At 35.1% G+C, this 23,137-nt stretch overlaps 2 protein-coding genes across 2 annotated transcripts; one reads left to right on the forward strand and one right to left on the reverse strand.

Moving 5' to 3' along the window:
- Window positions 1–13,787: 13,787 nt before the first annotated feature.
- LOC145061732 (cytochrome b6f complex subunit (petM)) lies at window positions 13,788–14,439 on the forward strand. The gene has a single exon (XM_079009277.1). It carries the CDS (start codon window positions 13,926–13,928, stop codon window positions 14,307–14,309), a length of 384 nt encoding a protein of 127 aa, XP_078865403.1. The 5' UTR covers window positions 13,788–13,925; the 3' UTR covers window positions 14,310–14,439.
- LOC145061731 (transmembrane epididymal protein (DUF716)) lies at window positions 13,870–15,507 on the reverse strand. The gene has a single exon (XM_079009276.1). The coding sequence runs from the start codon at window positions 15,447–15,449 to the stop codon at window positions 14,571–14,573; it is 879 nt and encodes a 292-aa protein (XP_078865402.1). The 5' UTR covers window positions 15,450–15,507; the 3' UTR covers window positions 13,870–14,570.
- Between the last annotated feature and the right edge of the window lie 7,630 nt (window positions 15,508–23,137).

Raw genomic sequence — 23,137 nt, forward strand, 5'->3', positions numbered from 1 at the left:
AATGGCAAGAAATATTATTTCCTTCCATGCTTTGTACAAACAAGGGTTTACCTTTTCATTTAATAATGAAGTTGGTTCTATTGATGCTTTCTTTAATAATATTCTTTATTTTAAAGCATTACCTTGTGATGGTGTGTATGAAGCTGTATCTGTTGTTGATAACTTAGGAAATAATGTTTTGTGTATTGATTCTACTAATAATAACTTGGATAAAGCATCTTTATGGCATTGTCGTCTTGGACATATAAGCAAGAAACGCATAGGCCAACTCCAAAAGGATGGAGTCTTGGAGTCGTTTGACCTAAAGTCAGATGATAGTTGCGAATCATGCTTACTTGGAAAAATGACAAAGTCACCCTTCACAGGTTCGTGTGAGAGGGGTGAAGGTTTGTTGGACCTTATACACACGGATGTGTGTGGACCATTCAAACATGCCACAAGGGATGTTAATCGTTATTATTTGACTTTTACTGATGATTATAGTAGATATGGATATGTCTACTTGATCAAGCATAAGTCAGAGACTTTCGAGAGGTTTAAGGAATTTAAACAGGAAGTCGAGAATCAATTGGGCATGAACATTAAGATGCTTCGATCCGATCGTGGTGGTGAGTATCTTAGTTCAGAGTTCCTCGACTATCTAAGGGAATGTGGGATAGTCTCACAATTGACACCTCCCAGGACACCACAGTTGAATGGTGTGGCTGAGAGGCGTAATCGAACCTTGCTAGATATGGTTCGTTCCATGATGAGTCGAGCTACGCTACCAATCTCATTCTGGGGGTATGCCTTAGAGACTGCCGCCCATATTCTTAATCTAGTCCCTACAAAGAAAGTTGCCAAAACTCCTCACGAGATGTGGACTGGTAAAGTACCTAAACTAGACCACATCAAGATTTGGGGTTGCGAAGCTTTCGTGAGACGCGAGACTCATGATAAGCTCGAACCTCGAAGCGAGAGGTGTATTTTCATCGGTTACCCACAGCGATCCTTTGGTTACCTCTTCTACAGACCTAGTGACAATGTGGTCTTTGTAGCAAGAAGAGGAGTCTTTCGAGAGAGAGAATTTATAAGCCAAGGAGACAGTGGGAGGCAAATTGATCTTGAAGAAATTCAAGAATCAAGCGGTGAAGGAACTTCAAACTCTAGCCCTCAACTTGAGGAGGAAACTCCTGTTGAGCCAATTGACAAATCTGTACCTCTGAGACGTTCCACGAGAGTTAGGAGTGCACCTGAGCATTACTATGGATTCCATATTACTGCAGAAGGTGAGACACTTATTAGTGATGAGACACTAGTAAGTCAAGATGACCCTAACAGCTACGAGGAAGCCATGGCAGGCCCCGAGTCTGCTAAATGGAAAGAGGCTATGGATAGCGAGATACAATCCATGTATGACAATCAAGTTTGGAACTTGGTTGAAAATGTACCAGGTCGTAAGACAGTAGGGTGCAAATGGGTCTTCAAGAAGAAGACCGACATGGATGGTAAAGTACACACTTATAAGGCTAGACTGGTTGCAAAGGGCTTCTCTCAAATTCCTGGAGTGGATTATGATGAGACCTTTTCTCCGGTAGCCAAGATTAAGTCTATTCGGGTTCTGTTAGCCATAGCTGCATTTCATGATTATGAAATATGGCAAATGGATGTCAAAACCGCTTTCCTTAATGGAAAGTTGGCTGAAGATGTTTACATGAGTCAGCCAGAGGGTTTTGTCAGCAACGAGTACCCTAATAGAGTGTGTAAGCTTGAGAAATCCATTTATGGATTGAAGCAAGCACCTCGCAGATGGAATCTTTGCTTTGATGAAAAGGTCAAGGAATTTGGCTTTTCTAGGAGTGAAGATGAATCTTGTGTGTATGTCAAGGCTAGTGGGAGTATAGTTAGCTTTTTGGTATTGTATGTGGATGACATACTACTCATAGGAAACGACATTCCAACTCTGCAGGAAGTAAAGTCCTGGCTTGGGAAGTGTTTCGCTATGAAGGACCTTGGTGAAGCTGCCTATATTCTAGGGATAAGAATCTTGAGAGATCGGAGTAAAAGACTAATTGGACTTAGTCAGAGTACCTACTTGGATAAGGTGCTGAAGAGATTCAGCATGCAGGATTCCAAGAAAGGAGAGTTACCCATCCAGAGTAACACCAGATTGAGTAAGACACAAAGCCCTAGCACTGAGGCTGAGATAGCAGAAATGAGACGAACACCTTACGCTTCGGCTGTAGGATCGATCATGTATGCTATGACGTGTACTCGACCCGATGTAGCTTTTGCCTTGAGCATGGTTAGCAGGTATCAGGCGAACCCTGGCAAGGCACACTGGACTGCGGTAAAGAATATCCTCAAGTACCTACGAAGGACTAAGGACTGGGTCCTTACCCTCGGTGGGAGTGATGACTTGAGAGTTGTTGGGTATAGTGATGCTAGCTTCCAGACTGATAGGGATAATTTCCGCTCTCAGTCGGGCTGGGTCTTTACCCTAAACGGAGGAGCAATTTCTTGGAAGAGTTCCAAGCAAGAGACAGTGGCAGATTCTACTTGTGAATCAGAGTATATTGCAGCTAGTGAAGCAACAAAGGAGGCGATATGGCTGAAGAACTTCATTGGAGACCTTGGAGTTGTACCAGCTATTAAAGAGCCAATGGAAATTTTCTGTGATAGTGAAAGTGCTGTTGCCTTAGCCAAGGAACCAAGGGATCACGGGAGATCCAGACACATCGACAGAAAATACCATTTCATCAGACATCGGATCGAAGAAGGACTCCTCGTGGCAAAGAGGGTATCATCGGATGAGAACCCAGCAGATCCCCTCACGAAGGGACTGAGTAGGGTTAAGCATCTTCAGCATGCTCGGAGCATAGGGCTGAAGGATGATATAAGTTTTAGTAGTTAGATAACCCGGAAATTTGTAAAGTGTAATTGACATTTGATGATGAATAAAAGGTGTTTTATTTATGAGTAAAGTGTTGCTATCTCTTGTCAATCGTTTACTATATTTCTTTTGCATGTTTTGACTTCCAGAATAATTTTGTTTGGTATAACATATTATTCAAACCTCCACAGTCGGTCATATGTTGGAAGTAGATATGAATCAAGACTGTCATGTTTGGTTGTAGAGGTCTTGGACAAGGCTACAACAATCATGAGTGCTCATAAGTTCTGAGCATTGGACACAACCCACGCTCACTGGAATCACTTCATGGAATTTTAATCTCGAGTGATCGTGAGACGGTAATATCATATAAGTCTTCAAACCTAGAGATATGATTTGTTACTTACAAGTTGGTTATGCATTGACTGTACGAAACCGCATTGGTAACTCGATGTTATAAAACGTACTTTTGTGTGTAATTCAATAAGTGGTAGAACAAACATATGAGTCGAAGTTTATCTGTTCCTTCTTGGATTAGAAGCTGGTATCTGGGCCCCTCGGTGATTTTGTTTTGACCCATGTACCGGGCCCGGTCAGAACTAAGTTGATGTGTTCAATTAAGTTCTATGTCAAACAAATCGGAAATCGGGAAACAAATGCAGGACAATAAGCAAGACATGTTCCATGTATTTGTCCGGCTGATATCTAGAACAGAGGATTATATGATCACTTATCTTAAATGGTGTATCATCATCTTCTCAGTTCCGAGAGACCTTGAAAGAGCTACGATTGCCGGTCGGTTCCTGAAGTACTAGAGATATAGTTATTAGACTTATCCAAGTGGGAGACTGTTGGATAAGGTGTCTAAGTCCATAACTATTTCGGGCTTGTACTTGACCCGACCCGGCATGGTCCATTTGGGTTGCATGGCACCATGCAATTGGATAGACTAAATGAGAGAAATAACACTTGGAGATTATTAATATATTATAAGTTCTAATATATTAATAATATTATTTAATTAGTTGATCAAAGAATTAATTTGGAATTAATTAAGTGATCAAAGGATAACTAATTAAATATATGGGTTGATTATGTAAATCATCCATATCTTGTATAGTGGGCTAAGAGGCTCCATGGATTATCAAGTTGGGTTCTACCCATAGGATGCTCCATGGATGCTCCATGGGAGTTACAAACCCATGGGTCATGTAAATGAAGAGTCATGACACATTAGGGTTTACATGGTGTAACCCTAGATGTGTCAACACTATATAAGAAGCATATTCTCCACCAAAATCGGCTACACACAAGTTGAACACTAAGAAACTAGAGGGCTTGGCCGATTTTGAGAAGTGTGTGTTATCTCAAGAGTCTTTCCAAGAGCATTTGGTGTTGTGTGAAGCATTTGAGGCATCACACTTGGGGTGCTAGGCTCACAAGGTTTCAAGGAACACAAGCAACAACAAGGTAAGTTATTCTATCTATGATTCAAGTTAAAATTGTTCCCCATGTATGCTAGATAGGAATATAACCTTGGAATTCAACTTTGCATGATAATTAGACAAACATAGATCCAAGGTTATTAGGGTTGCATGTACACTTAGGAAGTGTTAGAATGCTCAAAACCCATCAGGCCGGCCCTTTATCGGATTGTAATCCGGGTATCGTTGTTATGTTATTGCTTGCTATGTTTGCATCCTGGTAGTTAGGATGATATATGTTAGTGACCGGTTAGGTTGGTATCCTGGTTAGGATGATGTGATGTTATGTTATGTGATCTGCTAGGTCGGTTTGATTGGACGCGAATTGTTATATGATTGAATGTTTATGTGCACATGGTTGTTGGACTGGGGTTGGGTTGAGGCAGGTCCTGCTTTGTGATGTAGTCCAACATACCCAGGGCGGACCAGTTATCCTGAAGGCCCAACGAGCATTCCGAATAGGCTGTAGGTCCCAAGAGGGCGGACCAGACCTGCTGAGGTTCAGTGAGTGGACCAGGTGGACTGAAGGCCCGGTGCGGGCGAACCAGTCATACTGTAGACTCAGAGAGTGGACCAGGTGGATTGAAGGCCCGGTGCGTGTGGACCAATCACACTGTAGACTCGATGTATATGGCTAGACTCGGAGGGTGGACCAGGTGGACTGAAGGCCCGGTACGACGGACCAGTCACACGGTAGACCCGAAGTGCATGACTGTTCTGTGTTTTGTTATGATATGGCGTGTTATGTGTATGGTATATATGATTGGTATTTTGGGGGTATCTCACTAAGCTTTCGGGCTTACAGTTGTGGTTTAAATGTTTCAGGTACTTCAGGAGACCGTGGCAAGGCAAAGGCGTGATCGTACCACTCCTCATGATTATGTTTTATGATATGGTTCTGGGAAGACTCTGATAAATAATTGTATTGAAAACCTTTTTGTAATAACTTAATGAAACTGGTTTGTTTTGAAAAGTTTAAATTGGTTGAAATTTTTAGAGCGTTACAGAACTCCTATTAACGAGATCTTCAACTCTCATTTAATTTATTTTGGCTAAAATTTGACTGATCAAAAATTCAATTTTCTGAGCTGAATACTGCTATGTCAAATCTTAAAAAATCATAACTTCCTCTCATGAAGTCAAATTTGGACGCTTTCTATATGCATTATCTCGGTCTAATGACTACTACGACTTTCATTTTGATCACTTAGTTTAAAAAGTAATTTATACAAAATTTACTTTTTACGATATGTAGCACCGTACCAATTTAATCGCAAAACTTCGGAGGAGCATAACTTCTTCACATGAAGTCGGATTTGAATGCTCCTTATATATTCAGAATCATTATAACATATATTAAAACTGGGTTAAGATTATTTGTGCTAAGGAATCTTTTATTGTCGACGTGTATTTTAATTTTATTTTATTATTAAATGCTCACATAACTTACACATAATACCCTATAAAAACATAAGAATACAAATATATGAATAATCATTTCTTATTCATTTGTATAAAGGTTACAATAGTTGACTAAAATGATTACAAACTATGACTTAATCTAACTGGAAATATGGGTGTTACAGACAAGGACCCGATTATTTGATTATTGCTCTGAGATGGATATCTAACATGGAGAGACAAGGACCCATGGCTTTTAACGTGTAGAGTGGGCCGTATTGACTTGGGATAAATTTTGTATATGCTTTGCATAGAGTATCTCCTTATTGTGGAATGAAAGTGACTGGCTCAGGAGTACCTATCGCTCAAGAAGACGATTGAGTTAGTGACAGATTTCACTAAGATGTTTATGAAGAGAGCTCTTTTCTGCCCAGAATATGACGCTACAAAGCAGGTGCATATGTAGCGATACTTGAGTATGCTTAAGACAAAGATTTGAGAGGTTGTATCCGATCAACCGTATCATATATTAACTGAGTTGTAGTCAAGCGCCAGGAAAAGGGAGATTGAGTTAGATATCTAGGGAAGGATGAAGGGGCAGCTTCATGGCAGTATCAGCCGGCGCCCAAGCAGTTCAAGTCTTGCATGAAAACATTGCTCCTAAACCACTAAAAACTCCAAAAATGGATGAGAGATGAGAGGGGAGTCTCAAATCTTGAAAATGGAGGCTAGGGATTCTCCCAATAGATTCTAGATATGATGGAGGCTAAGAAAATACCCTAAGACGTGAATCCTTACCATTAAATACCTTGAAAACCCTAAACATTTCGTGGGCTTTAGTCTGCATAGTTCTCACCCAATTTAACTCCAATTTCAAACTGTCATAGCTTCTCCGTTTCAACTCTGTTTTCGGCGTTCTTTATATGCACGGAAATGTATTGACGATCCCCACAACCCATCTAATTACTTTTGACTTAAAACACACCGAACTAAATCCTTAATTCATGAAAGAAGTTTGAAACATCTTTTTTTCCCGTTTTACCCTTTGACTCCAAGACACAATTAAACCGATGATTTAATCACTTATCCAGCATTATCATCATAAAATAAGGTCTAGTCCCCATTCCCTTGCAGCCCACGACCTTTACTCAATCCATTTATAGCCCGCAATCTCGAAATAAGAAACTTCTCAAAATAGTATGTTACAACTCTCCCCCACTTAAACCAGATTCCATCCTTGAAATTCGTCTTGGTTAAAAGCTTTGAAAAAAACGCCAACATATTTCATATGCTCCTTCTAACCACTTCGAAATCAAGGCATCTTATAAAGAAAACTTGAGAGACCACTCGAAAACCCATAATTGTCAACAAACAACCTAATAACTTGAAAATACTCAGTCACAACCACTATGCTCCTCTCTGTAGCTAAGGCCCAATTCCCAGTGAAAACCACTCAAACCGAGAAACTTCTCAAAACTGGAACTACAACTAACTCTATCAATAAACCCGCAAAATCGGGAACCCATTAGTCTAACTCTAGGAACCATACCTTAAGATTGATGATTATCCATCGTTGTACCTACCCCTAGTCCCTGACTAGAATGACCACCAAATCATGCAAAAAGAATACTCAAAACATACTGATCATGAATTTCAATCAATCCCAAATCCGGAAGTTGCCCAAAAACCTTAAATAAACACTTGACTTCCTGACAATTCATCACCTACCCACTACTCCCATGAGCATAATCATGGTCCATCCAAGATTCTCGCGCTGCATCCAAATCCCTTCTCAGCTCAAGTGCACATCCACCTGAAAAGTCACTCAAGGCATTACAATGAACTTCATGACTCGAGATTTCAGAACCAATGCCCAATAATGGTAACCAAACTCCTAATAATCAACCCGCAAGAAAACGGGGTTCATAATGCAAACATTCAACAAGAGACTCTGATACAAAATTAATACTACCAACAACCTCTTGCTTTCCATATGATCCAAACTAGTTGGTTAATGAGTCTCCTGCCTCCTAAAAACGCACTAACACTCAACCATGCCAAAGACTAACAATCTGATACCTAAGAGTCTCAATCAAATGACTATTGGGTCCCACCTACATGAATCATGCAACCATTGGTTCACGATACATCATGACTCATTCTAACAACTAAAACGGTAAGCTCACATTACTATGCCAATCTTGCCATCATACCATCATTGGGCTAAAGACTCGCAACCAGCACCTCAGGGGCCTAAAGATACACAACCATCAACCCACCGACTTTCAGAAACCTAATCAACCTCCCTCTGAACACTAACCAAACACCACATGAGCCATACCCTTTTATAACACACAATTCCTTTCATAGTATAGGATGCTACCAACACAAAATTACGTGAAAATGGGATCATACACAACCAGAGAATGAGATAGTTTTGTACTCTTGTTCCATTTCGAAGGCTACAACCCAAATAAGAACAGAAAAATATATTTATTAAAATGTAGTTTTTAAAAGTTTAAATTCATTGAAAATTTTGGGACGTTACATCTCATTTTTGTTTGGAACCCACATATATTTATACATGTTGATGTGATCATCAAATCTTATTATATTATTGTTTCTGATTATTAGAGTTGTATGAATGACCTTCTTAATGTTGTTAATTTTATGCTCCTATTGGTTGTGATGATCGTCAAAATCTTCAGAATCACCTCAAGCATTTAATTAGTTCTAAACATGGCCTCTACTTGTTAATGGGGGGCTTTTTAGACTTGGTTATGGAGAAAATGGAGTTCGGTTGGAAATGGAGAAGATGAATTAGTGGTTTTCTTTCTTCTAGTTGTACATCCATTTCAATTAATGGAACCCCTTATATGTAGTTTAAAATTTTGAGAGGGGTTAGAAAAGTGATCCTTTGTCCCCATGTATTTTCATTCTTGTTATGGATGGACTTCACGTTGCTATGTGTGACATCCCCTATTTTTAAGAACAAAAAAAACTTTTTTACGCTTTAAAAATCACAATATCTTTGTTTGTGAAAAATCCTAATACAATAAAACATTTTGCGGAAACTATATCGTTTTATTAAAATATCTTGAGTAAAGATGTTTCAAAATACAAAAACCTTAAGGATACCATAATCAATACACAACATTTGTTATAGCGTAAAGACCTATTGGTCATGAAAACTATTGTAGGATGTCTCTTAATTACTCGACATCGTAATCAAGTTCCAACAACTTTATCTCTATTACATGTGATACATATAATTTGAGTGAGTCAAGTTGGAAAACCTGGTGAGACACGTAGGGTTTTCAATCCCATAATATTATTATGATAATAATTTATAATTATCAAACTTGTAAAACTAATTGTTACCAAACAATATAGATGTATCCTATAACTTAGATATCTATAAAACATTACACCCATACATACCTATTCCAACTGATTCTCACAAATACTAGACCATGATTATTAAGAAAAATCAACTCACCTGATAAATCAGTTGGAGTAATGGTTTGACTACACAATTAGGGGATTCCTTGGACATTGTAAGTTATAAAGCTAATTTAAGTCATCCAAGTATTTGATGAATATGGTATCCCATTTCATCTACGTCTGTGGGTTATAAGTCTACACTAGCAACATATTTACAAGACCGTCTAGAATGATTAAGTGTTGTCATCTCACTCTGGTAGATGACCAGACATACCATTTTAGTTTCCTGATCGGATCCACCATATATGGTTGTCCAAATGAATACTATATCATACTCCGGTACGTAGTTCGTACATCGACACCTGATAGTGTCACAGAGCAGATTTCTACTCTCCGTTCATATTACACACACCCTTAATATGATGCTTCATAATATCCAAACTTAATTGAACTAAGCATCCCCTTAAGTCATAGTGTATAACTAGACAAGATTACAATGTCTGTAATCAACTAAATTTCCTGCCAAAGTAATATTTTTATGATACAGGGTGTGACTAAACACTCTTTTGATTTAAATCGAACTAAGTATCCTTTATAAATCTTATTTTATTACTAGGTAAGTCTAAAATGCTTATAATCGAATTCCAAACCATCTTCCTGTTTATACCATACTATCATAATATAATATGTGGCTATTCTTTTATCCATCTTAATGGGATCTAAATATTCTTTATACCTCTTAGTTTTAAACTTAGACAAGGTTATGGTCCTTGAAATCAACTTTTAATACCGATTCTGTTTAGACAACACTATCGTAAGTTAGTGTGTATATTTAACGCATAGTATCGTGTATTTGAATATACAATAATCTATTAAGTAATAATACTTGTTTTTAAGATAATCATGTAATAATATCATATACACACTTTAACACATACATAACCATATATGGTTCACACAATATATGTTATCAAATATACATTTAACAAATATTTCATATAATAAACATTGAACTCACATATAAACTTTCAACATATATTTAATACTTTTTAATAAATAATTGCATTAAATCGTGTTCATGAAAATAACTATGCACCCACCTGCATTAAGTGGAAGACTTACAGGAAAGTCATCTCTTTGACTAACACTTTAGATTCCTTTTTTCAAATGACCTAAATATGAATATTACTAAGCTTTAGTATTTGTTAGTATTTATAAAGTTTAATCGTTATAAGTTTAACCATAGAGTGTTTTAGAATGACAACCTTTGGAGCCTTTGAATCCACTTGGTTTTTGGGTGTATATGAAGATATAAATATCAAAGAGCATGATCTTCTCTATAAGTATCCACCATCAAGATTAAGAATGTTAGTTCCTTCTTGTATTCTTGAGTGTCTTAAGCATTTAAGTACTTAACTCAAATAAGCACTAAAGGAGACAACTCAAGGAAGCTTTAATTCACCAAACTAACTTTAAAAGAGAAAAGGGTGTAGGAAGAAGAGTGGATTCGGGCACTCTTATTTTGATAGAAAACAAGACAAAAACTAGCCAAAAACTCATTCAAGATACTTTCTCAGATACTCCCATGCAAGACATGGATTTACATTATAATGGAAGCTGATCTGTACACAACACTTTTTTCCATACACAACAATTGGTGCTTTAAAATATTGTATTGTACAACTATATAATGCATGAATTGTTGTGTATGGCAAAAAACGGTTGTGTACGAATCACTTCCCCATTATAATAGTATAAATTAACTCTAGTTTTTTAGAAGAATAGGGAACAAAGGAGGGAGGTTGACAAGCAACCTTCCATGCCTTGTTGATTTTCGACCATGGTCTTCAAAAGAAGACAAAATGTTTTTGCTAGTTTATTAACCATGATACATTAACTTATTAACTTAATCATGGTTAACCAAAGTGTCCAAAACTTTGCATGTCTTATTAAATCATATCATATGATATAATAACTAGTTATACTCTCTTTAATTATTATTTTCACAAAACAATAATTATTCACTAATAAAATACAAGAATTGATATTATTTAGTAATAATCATATTAATAATCATAATAAATATAGATTCAACAAGCAGTACCTTGAACTATAATTTCTTTTGATTGCCCTTGGTTTATCCTTCGACTATAATTTTTTTTATCCCCCTTGGTTTGATCCTCCATTCTTCTTTCCTAAACTTGTTGTCTACTTTTACAAGTAATTTGGTAAAAGATTGTACCTTTTTTGTTTCTTTCTTTCTCAAGTAAATAAAGGTTGTCACAATCTTCTTTCTTTCTTCTTTTTTTTTGTATGGTGGCCTTGTTTGTAGCAACAACGTCTTCAATTCTTCATGCGATTTGTCATTAAATCGTCAATTGCTTTCTTCTAATCGAGTCTTGGCTTTGATACAAAATGTTGGAAATCAAGCCCTCAATTTCACTTTCAAACAGTGTGCACTCTGTTGTTTATCACGTAAGAAAATAAGATGAAGAGAAAGTATAATTGTAACTCATACGGCTGCACAACTTTATTCAGAAACAAACAGACTCTTGTAGCCTATAAAACCTAAGGGCACTAAACAAGATTAAACCCATGTTCCCTAATTTTAATCATCACACCTAACATTCTAAAAAAGTATCCCAAATACTTGTTCCTAACTTATTATTTAACTCACAAAATAAAACAAATACTAAAATCCATTCCATCTGATTATTTAGGGATATATACAATAAAGTCCCAATATTTTCATCGATTTGACAAGAAAGTCCTAAACTTTATTTTTTTGACAGTAAAGTCCAAATTACCGGCAGTTTTTGACACTTTTATCCTTTTTTCCCGGTTAGCCGGTAATTAGGACTTTTTTGTCAACAAAATAAAGTTTATGACTTTCTTGTCAAATCGTCAATTAGGACTTTACTGTCAAAAAAATAAAGTTTAGGACTTTTTTGTCAAATCGTTGAAAATATTGGGACTTTAGTGTATATATAATTTTTTTGGTTAGAAATTTAATGGTATGATACTCTTTAAGCATAAGAGTTATTGAAACCTTCTCTAATCAGCTAGATCCTATTGAAATCCTTTATGTTTGCTTCTTGATAAATCGTTTTTTTAATCTCAACAAACAGACATTGAAAAAAATTGAGATAATCAAGAAAGAAAGAAAGAACCAGGGTTGTGTTGGCTTTTTGCAGTCTCAAAAATGGAGAAATTAGAAACCTAAAAAAACGAAATTGCCCTGGCTTTATACAAACACAAACAACACATGTCTAGTCAAAAGGGTATGAATGTGGAGAAAGGAAAGAATGGCAATTTCGTTTTTTTTTTTGTTTCTTATTTCTCCATTTTTGGTGCTGCAAAAAGTCAAAACTACCCTGGTTCTTTCTTTCGTTCTTTCTTGACTATCTCAATTTTTTTCAAAGTCGGTTTGTTGAGATTAAAAAAAAGATTTAACAAGAAGCAAACATTAAGGATTTCAATACGATCTAACAGATTAGTGAAGGTTTCAATAACTCTTATGCTTAAAGAGTATCATACCATTAAAATTTTAACCAAAAAAAATTATATATGCACTAAAGTTCTAACATTTTCAACGATTTGACAAAAAAGTCCTAAACTTTATTTTTTTGACAGTAAAGTCCTAATTGACGATTTGACAAGAAAGTCCTAAACTTTATTTTTTTTGACAAAAAAATCCTAATTACCGGATAACCGGGAAAAAAGGGTAAAAGTGTCAAAAACTGCCGGTAATTTGGACTTTACTATCAAAAAAATAAAGTTTAGGACTTTCTTGTGAAATCGATGAAAATATTGGGACTTTACTGTATATATCCCGATTATTTAACTCACAAAATAAAACAAATACTAAAATAAACTTAAAACATATGTCAAGATTAAAACCTACATGCTAGATTATTTTTGTGCTTAATATATGTCTTGCCGTAATTAAAAAAATAATAATAAAAAAAAAATAAAACTTATGTTTCCAAACGCTTATACATTCTTGTTACATCAAAGTGCAATTCATAACAACATTCTTCCACATAAAATCATGCCTTAACTATGCTAATATTTACTTGGAATTGATACTTCATCAATTTTCTTAGTTCTTAGGGTCCAAAATCGATGTTACAATAGCCCTACCAAGCAATAAAGCATGTAAACTTATCATTTGAATTTTATATTTTCCCACCGTGATTGAGAACCGAAAGTCCCTTTCTTCAATTTGGCCCCTTCTAAAATTACAGCTTAGCCCTTACATTACTTTAACCTTTGAGGTGCCGGTATTTGTTTAATTATGTGATTACCACCCACTACGCTAATTCCACATTGATTATAAAAGTCACAACTACTATTTTTCTTTTACATTTGTACAAATTGATTATGTTTTATGTATAGCAATAAAATTTTACTCTTAAATCATTGAATAATTAAATAACTTTATATCATAATTATGAGTGTAATACCAAAAATACCCCCATACGGATTTTTTCGTGGTGATGATTTGGAGTTGGTGCAAGAATATGTGTAGAACACAAGCTCTCACTCAAGTCCCCTCATCTTGGATTCTTGTCATCTCCTTTTCAACCAACCATTCATCAAAACACCTTATCCACATATCTTTCTTTTCTTTCCCTTTTCTCCCTTCACCCACTCATCATCTCTAGATTTCAATCAACTTCCCAAATCCACCAGAATTGTTAACCCAATCTCTCCACTTCCCAATGGCATCCGCCTCAGCCTCCGCCACTTTATCTCCGGTCAACTTGACGGTGGTTGCTCCCACCCGCTCTTCCGGGAGAACCACCTCAACCAAAGTCACTTACATCAAGGGACTCAACTCATTCGGTGGCCTTAAAGCTCAGAACACCGTCGCTGCATTAGGACTCCCCGTTTCTACCGAACAGCAATTCGCAAACTTTGTTTACTCAATGAAGAAGCCATCATCCAAGAATATCGCCGGCGGCGGCGGAGCACTCAGCTCCACCTGCAATGCTGCGGCTGAGATTTTCCAGATAGCAGCAATTATGAATGGACTTACTCTTGTTGGAGTTGCAGTTGGTTTTGTTCTTCTCCGAATCGAAGCAGCTGTTGAAGAGGCAGAGTAAGAAATCTTGGGATTTCTGCACTTTTTTCCTAAAATTGTATCTTTGTTTCATTGTTCATTCATGTAGAATCACTCATAAACATGTATGGAGCACAAGTTATATAATACCATATATCATTTATGCTTTCTTATATGTATAACAAAATTCAACCATAACTAATCAACTATAATGATCAATAACACAAGAATCATATATATTATATTATAAAGTCTGATCATTTCATTAGTAGCATCAATGATTTTTGCCAATTTAGACATGTATTTAGTTCTTGAATCCGACAACTGAGAGAGGGACCTCAGCAACTCTACTATGAAGTCTTTCATACTGAATCGACTGACCCCTATTAGCAATCTTTTTTGGAAAAAATAAACATACACATCCCACAAAGATCAAAACCCCAGCAAGTATCCAACTAAACTGCAAATTAGCAAGTGCTCTAGCTCTTAAAAACGCGTCATGGGTCCCACACACGACTGCACCATGCATGTCGCTGTCACCACCATGGCCCAACCTTATGGTGCACCCTTTGGGCGCAAACTCAGGAACCCATAACATGAATCCCATGTTAATGAACCAAAACCCCTGAAACGCAACAGATATAGAAAGAACTAGAGATGAAGGAAAGTTTGATCGGAAAGTGGTGACAGATAAAGATGATAGAAGAGAGATAAACACTATAAGTTGCATTAACCAATGGTAATGTCCCTCAAGTCCAACATGATCGGTTGAGTGATAATAGAGTAAGAAAAGTTCTTGACCAAAAACAGAAGTAGCTAGGATTCCTGACACCTCGAATAGGGTGTCGGATTTGTTATTGAGTTCGCTAAAAAGGGTAAAACCCGAATATATGAGAAGATGGAGGAACATGGTGGCATGCTCGAAGTTGTTGAACTTGAAAGTGAATGAGAACAAAGGGTAGTCTAAAACTTGCATGATAATGGAAAATATGGAGAAAAAGATAATAAGAATGAGCTCCATGTATGCTAGCTTTGAGATAGAGCTCCAAAAGGGGTGCCAAAAGCTTGATCTGAAGTGGGTCGGACCTTTGAGGTGGTAGGATTTGATTGTATTGATGATGTGCCATAAGCCAAGGAGTGCAAGAGCTGAACCCGGGACTAGATGTCCAGCAAGTGTTCCCATGGAGTCTTTTTTTCGTGATAGATGGGGTCGTTCTTGTTTGATATGAAGATGATTTCAGAAGATACAATATATGATGCAAAAAAAGGAAAAGAAAAAAAGGTAGATTACAATAATCGAAGTAGTGCATGCCTGCATGGTGCATGATAATAGGTGAATGTTGCATGTGTTTTCCACAAACAAGTAAATCAGAAAAAGACAGCCATTAGACTTGAGTAAAAGCACAACGGAAAAAAAATGCCTAATCTGATACTCAAAGGGCAAGAACATGATCGATAGGAAAACAGAAAATAGCAAACACAAAGGTTGCGGTAGAAACAAGACAATCCTACTGTCCATTAAATTTAAGTGATCAGGACAATAATTAGTAGCTTTAAAAAGATTATGGGGGAAAAGATTCGGACGGAATATATGAAAGATCCCTTTCTATGTTTTACATTAAGAGAAGAAAGAAGATTAGTGGAAACGCCAACGATAGATGATTGATCAAAAAATATTTGATGAATCCCGACTTTAATCAGTTAAGTTACTTGCAAGTAAGTATTTTATCAGTCGGATGTTAAAGGCAAATCATGGGTTTCCAAAAGCATGCAAACATCTTGAGCATAAACGAAAGCAAAAGCTATGTTCAGAAAAAGATGTACGATAGGGTTTTCTCAAATCAATCAAGATGATGCAAAATTTTTGCATGAGAATTTATGGTAAGGTATGAGTAATCATGAAACATATATATAGAATCATGTCTTAGTAACAAATATTAAAGAGTTGATTTTGTTTCTTTAATCAACATGTCCACTTTAATTCGTAACAAATTTGTTATGATGATAAAGTTCCTAAACTTACACTACACGAAATGTGATAATTGGCGGTGACAACAGTCGTCGTTGTTGTTGTTTCACTGCAAACGCTCAATATGTTGCCACTAATGCCCTCTGTCGCCACAAATGCGTTATCACTGCTAATGTTTGTTGTCGTCGCTAATGTTGTGTCGCCATTAACAATTACATGTTGCCGCTAAAATATTTTCCTTTTTTTATTTAACATTAAAATTATAAAAAACAATATAAAATGCATAAAAACTGCTATGAAACTTAATTTTGCATGAAAAATAGTTTGAAACATTAACCACACTTAATACTATATCTAATCCAAAATATTAATTCATAAACATCCGGTCCAAAATATTCACCCAAACTAAGTGCAATATATCCAAAATACTAACTCAAACAAAACATTTCATAAATCCTAAAAATGTAGTTACGCGTGCTCATCACTTTCCTCGTTTCCTTCGTTTTCATTTCATGGCGACAATAAGCGAAATTAGTCTTCCAGTGCCGTAGAACAGGTTGGGTCATTTAGTATTGTTTGTAGCATTTTCAACTATAAGGAAAACAAAATCTATTACTAACATATCAAAATAGCATTGTACTTTCAAAAATTACCAAAATGCAAAATACCAACATATATGTCAAACTATAACCAACATACAGTTATAGCATTCTACTTTCCAAATACACTTAAACATACATCATACACAATATATACGTTATAGCATTGTACTTTTTTTCGTTTTTTTCCATTATAGCATTATACTTTCCAAAAAATTATCAAAGTACAAAATACCAACATATCAAACTATAACCAAACTACATGATACACAATATTGCATCTACATTACAATATTGTATTTTTTTTCATTTTTCCATTATAGCATTGTACTTTCCAAAAATTACCAAAATACAAAATACCAACATACAATAGAACCTCTTTAATTTAATACTTGATAATTAATAATCTCAATAAAATTAATAATTTGTTCGGTTCTAACTTGGGATGAGCACAAAATTGGACCACAATCATAAAATAATAAAATAATAATAATTTTTTTGAAATCCCAATATAAAAGATTATCAAAGTACAAAATACCAACATATTGGTCCAAGTGAAACTATAAATTAATAGTTACTAAAATATTCCAAAATTCTAGAATTGTCTAGTAAAAAATGAATATATAGTCACTTGATTTTTGTGAACTTCAAATCTATATTGAGTTCATCTTTAAATCTCTCAATTGCACTTAAGAGTTGAGGCACTATATTCTCGTATTGCAACAAAAAATTGTGAACAGTTATATTCTCATAAGCTAACTCTTTAAATTAATAATTTATTAATTTATCTATATAATAATATCTTGCTAAATTAATATAATATCATAGCCCCAGCATTATTAGTTTATAGAGGTTTTACTATATCATTATAGCATTCTATTTTTTAAATACACTTAAACATATATCGTACACAATATTGCATATACATTATAGCATTGTACATTTTTTTCATTTTTTCATTATAGCATTGTACTTTCCAAAACATTACCAAAATACAAAATACCAACATATCATTATAGCATTCTACTTTCCATTATACCGTTGTACTATATACTAAATGAAAAATTACCAACATATCATTATAGCATCCTATTTTTTTCGTTTTTCCATTATAGCATTATATTTTTCAACATAAACTAACAATTACATGTGATTGTGGTGGTTGTTGTGTCATCGGTTGTTCTTGATCGTACATAGACACACCCGTAGAAGGTTTATGCCCAATGCCTCTAATATGTCCACGTCGAAAGCCCAATAATCTTTCAAAACAATTTTTTATATCACTTGGTGTTAGACTGCTTGCTTCAAAAGAAGCTTGGGTTTGTTGATTGATCTCTTGGAGTAAAGCCAACTGTATTTCAAAAAATAATAAACATCATAAAAATTAGATTACTAAATACCCCTTGACGATATAAACACTTATATGAAAATACAAATTAACTACTTACATATTGTTGCTTGACTGCATAACTACTAAACACCCCTTAGCTATTGGTATTAGCCTTACGAAATGCTTCAATTCGAGTGAAGTCCTATATAACATTAAAAATTAGATTAATTATACTTTAAATAAATAGTTAAATATATCATAACTTGCTTCTTGTAAACATGCATTGCTATACGAGCACGACCCCCCTCTGTTTACAACTTGTTGTTTTGCACAAACTTCTTTACTTGACGTCGAACACTTTAAAATTTTGGGGGTTTGAAAATGTTTGACTGTCTGCGCCCGATTTTCACATGGCACACCCTTGGGGGGGGGGGGGGTTGTCTAATGTCATTGGGATATCTACAGGCCCCTCAGCATCCTTAAAATAAGTATGGGCTTTACATTTCTAGCCTTTATAAATTTTTACAAGACTCACATCAATGCTCTACAACAACTGAGCACATTATGGATCCAAGTTAACTATATCCAAATCAAACTTATTCTACAAATGCAAAGAAGTTAGTTAATTAAATACCAATCACAACTAAATTAAAATATTATCCAAGTTACCTTTAGATGCACGACTGTTGCATTCCTTAAAGCGGGGGAAAAAAATATCCCAACCATATACGCTAAAAGGGATGTTCATCCACATATACCTCCCAAATGTTTTAAAAACCGATTTTTTAGTTGAACCGGTATAGTGACCGGTTTCCGGTTCAACCGGTTCGACCGTCAGATAAACCAATTTCTTTAATTTTCATTTTTTTATATTCCTACACATACATACATATATAAATCATGATTTGACGATTACAAGTTCAAACATTAATAATATACATAAAATTAAGTTGTAAATCAATCAAAATACATTAAAATAAGACATAACCAGAAGTTTTAGTGTTTTACATCAATCCATATATGTCAAAAAGAAAATTCATATATGTCAAAAAGAAAATAAAGTATAATACTGAAACAAAGTATAGTTTAAGATGAATAGAGAACACATCAAAAAATGTCTTAACATACACGATATGTTTTTATTTAGAGCAAACAAAATAGGTTTGAAAAAAATCACCAAAATTTATTATGCCAATGGTTCTTTTCCATACGTTTTTATTCGGTTTAACCGGTTTATTTTGATCGGTTCAACCGAATTTTCATAAAAACTGGACGGTTCAATCCGGTTCAGAAATCGATGTAAAACCGGTGATATTGAACCGCTTCCTTCCCCGGTTCCTGGTCCAACCGGTTTTTAAAACATTGTTCCCAATCTCATGGGTAAACCAATTAGCACGTTTCCCGGAAGGGGAATATGTGATCTTTGTGTCGGAATCCAAATCTGTGGGCTTTCCCTTGTTTGCCCGTATCAAATTTCCTAGCTCGATGTTTTTTTGATAAACCCCTTCTTTTTTTAGAAAGCTCAGCTGAAAAAATACAATTAAAAATATTAGTCACTATAGCTTATAATAAGTTAATAAAAATAGCTAATAAATATATCATAATAAGACTTACCATCATGTTCGTGTTGTCCACGACCAAAGCCTACCAGAGGCGGGGACCCCAAATCCATCACCTCCATGTCCTAGGCCATAACATCCATCATCATGGTAAAGAGTATCGCCTAAGTAAACCTCATATATAGCCTGTAAAATTACAAGATGTACAATATAGAAACACGATATGAATAAAAGTTAGTTACCCTACAAAATTATAAGATATAAAATATATACAAACAACGTGAATAAAAGTTAGACAAACAATATGAATAAAAGTTAGAGTTCAAATAAAGTTTCTACTACAAAAAAAAAAAACATTTGATTTTTTTAATCAGAATCACCCTCATATACTTCAATGTCTTCTTCATCAGTAGCATAATCAGAATCGTCATCATCATAATCAGTCTCTTCCTCGGAAACGTTATTTATGTTACACGTTGGCAGATGTACTTCAGTCTCATCCTCATCATCATAATCAACATTGTTTTGAGCTACATCAACATTGTTTTGAAAGTATTGTGAGAAGTCGATAAAAATTCTAGCACCGGATGAAGAGTTGTTTTAAATTACGTCAACATTTCCGGCCTCCAAATTATCGACATTTCGAATAGAGTCACTATAAGCATTTTGGACACGAGCATTTTTGGATGGTATATCCGAAATACTTCGATGATTAACATGCTCGACAACACAACGAGGGTTGTTGTTTTGGTTTCTTCGAGAAGGCTTGCGGATGTAGAATACTTGTTTGGCTTACGAAGCATATATAAGTTGATCATTTTGGTACGCTTCTTGTTCTGTGTTTATACTGATGAAATTATCATCCGTAATATCTCCCGTATCAAACCACTTGCACCGAAATATTATAATCGAATAATCATATGGATATTGCACCTCCATAGTCTCTTCTAACTGGCCATAATATTTCACACCATTCTTACCCACCGCAGCACCGCTAGAACCCTAGAGTTTTGCGTTGTGCGTTGTGCATCACAACTAAGTACCATAAACCTAACACCATTGACTATGCACACGGTGTAAGTATAAAAATCCATTTGTGAACACATTGAAAGGGCCGACAACTCTTTGTGGAATTCTGGAGAGTTTTCTTTTTCTATCTGAAAAAACTATTAAACATATATTAATGTGTTATGTATTCTTGATTCGTTATATTCATCAAGCATATTTTTTTGTTAATTATTATTACCTTTTCAAGAAACCAGTTGGGAAATTCGGTCTTTTCATCACATTCAGGATGTTCATATTTGAATTTTCTATATTGATGACATATATATATATACATATATATATATATATATATATATATATATATATATATATATATATACTTGATGAATGGAAAAAAAGTGACAATAAATAATGAAAGATAAAGATAAGAACACTTACTCGATGTATTATCTCACTTCTTGATAGCTATTCAATATAAACCATTCTACATTACGTTTTCCCCTTATATCAAGATGTTTGATTTGTGTTTACTCGTACCTCAAATCTATCTTCTTCAGTTTATTTTTGGCTACATAATATGAACGGGGAACGTTGTTGTATTGTGGAAATGTTGAATGCAATAACTCAAGGAGTTGATCAAATGAACTATCAGTCCATTTGTTGTTGACCTTGATATGCATCAACTTTGCTAAAAAAAATTAAGGGAAGAAAACGTACAACCAGGATATAACTTGGTTTCGAATGCCTCTAACAATTGTTCAAAATCATCATCGACACCGATACCCCTGTATTTGAGGTTTCTTCATTGAGGTTAGCATTATTTTCTCTCGACTCACACATAACATCATTGATAACATCAATTGTCTCATTAAATTGGCGCTACGACATCTATAATCGGAGGAATTAAAGGTTCACCGTGAGATATCCACATTTCATATAACCGACTGAAACCATATTGGTGGTTGTCGAGACCAACAAAATTAATAACCCTAAATCTTTTACACTTAAATAGTGTATAGTGGTAAAGGGGTTGAATTCACGGAGATTGCTTCAATTTTATAACTCTTTGAAAAATCTCTTTGTAAAAGTATTTGTAAAATAACAATAAAAATAAAAATGGGGGTTTTGGTCTTTTTAAAATACTTGAAATAAAACTAGGATTAAACTAAGATTTAAATGGACAATTCAACAAAAATAAGAGTTTGATGTAAAATCAATAAGAGAAAGATGGTTGACTTAAGGTTTCCTCATTTTGACTTTTGATGAACATATCATTAGAATCCAATGGTGCAATGCTTGTTTTAAATCCTTAATTTGGCTATAGTAATCTAAGAAGCTTGAGATTACCTAGACTTTTCTTAGTTATTAAAATGGTTAGAGAAGCTCATAACAATTTCCTTAGTAAAAGTCACAATTTCCATTAAGCATGTAATTAGTGAAAGTCAACTAGCATTAAGAACCAAAAAGTCACCAAATCCAAGATGAGTCAAATGCTTTCACTACCATGTTGGAGAAATTTTTTTTATGATTGTCTGAAGCAAAACTAACACAAAAATTATTTGTTGCTTGCTAATTTGAGGATCCTTTACTTAATCAAGAAATTAGCCAACTAATCACCACAAACACATTTAAACTCATGAATAAAAACATACAAGTAGTGATAAGATGTTAAAACATAAAACAATCTCATAAAGATTCAAGAACTAGTTCATGGAGTCTTCAATATTCAACAAAAGTTTAAAGGATTCCACAAAATTCAACCAAGTTTTGTCTAGCCAAGCATGGCTAAAATCAAGACAACAAAGTAAGAAAAGATTGTACCAAACATTTTACAAGATTCAAGAGCAAAATGATGAAGATTTTGAGGGTTCTTGGCCTTCAAAGTCTCCAAAAACTCCAAAGGAAAAGCTCCAAAATCGGATGTGCAAAAGTTGAGAAAAGTGCCACACCAACCTTCCCCATATGGACTTCCAATTAAAATTCTGAAAGTGCCCTTTCAGGAATCCACACGGGCCGCATGAACTGATGGGGTATGGGTTTTCTTCAATTGATGGGTATGCACTGCTTAATCTGGTAGTCCAGTTTGAGTCTGGTAGGCTTTTGAGCCATTTTCTTCAAGTTTTATTCATTTTAAGCCCAATTTTCCCTTTCCAAATCCTCCAAAGCTCTCGAAATCGCCTGATCATTAATTCTCGCACACTTGAAAAATTCTTCCATCTTAGTTTAATTAAAAGACAATCTTCTTCAATGCTCCATCCGTCTAAAGCCCATTTTATGTATCACCTCCACTAGATATTAAGCCCAAGATCCTTGTTGTCCTCCAAGTCCAACTGCTTTCCATACATCTTGAACATTCCCGCTCCGCTAGTGTAACATCCGAAATTCCAGGTATCTTAATTTAAATAT

Source organism: Lactuca serriola, chromosome 7, assembly GCF_051521515.1.
Source record: "Lactuca serriola cultivar US96UC23 chromosome 7, Lser_US96UC23_V15, whole genome shotgun sequence".
Classification (NCBI taxonomy): domain Eukaryota; kingdom Viridiplantae; phylum Streptophyta; class Magnoliopsida; order Asterales; family Asteraceae; genus Lactuca; species Lactuca serriola.

Bases quoted from the DNA above. Each gene is read 5' to 3' on its own strand.
- LOC145061731 (XM_079009276.1), bottom strand. From the start codon at position 15,449: ATGGGAACACTTGCTGGACATCTAGTCCCGGGTTCAGCTCTTGCACTC.
- LOC145061732 (XM_079009277.1), top strand. From the start codon at position 13,926: ATGGCATCCGCCTCAGCCTCCGCCACTTTATCTCCGGTCAACTTGACG.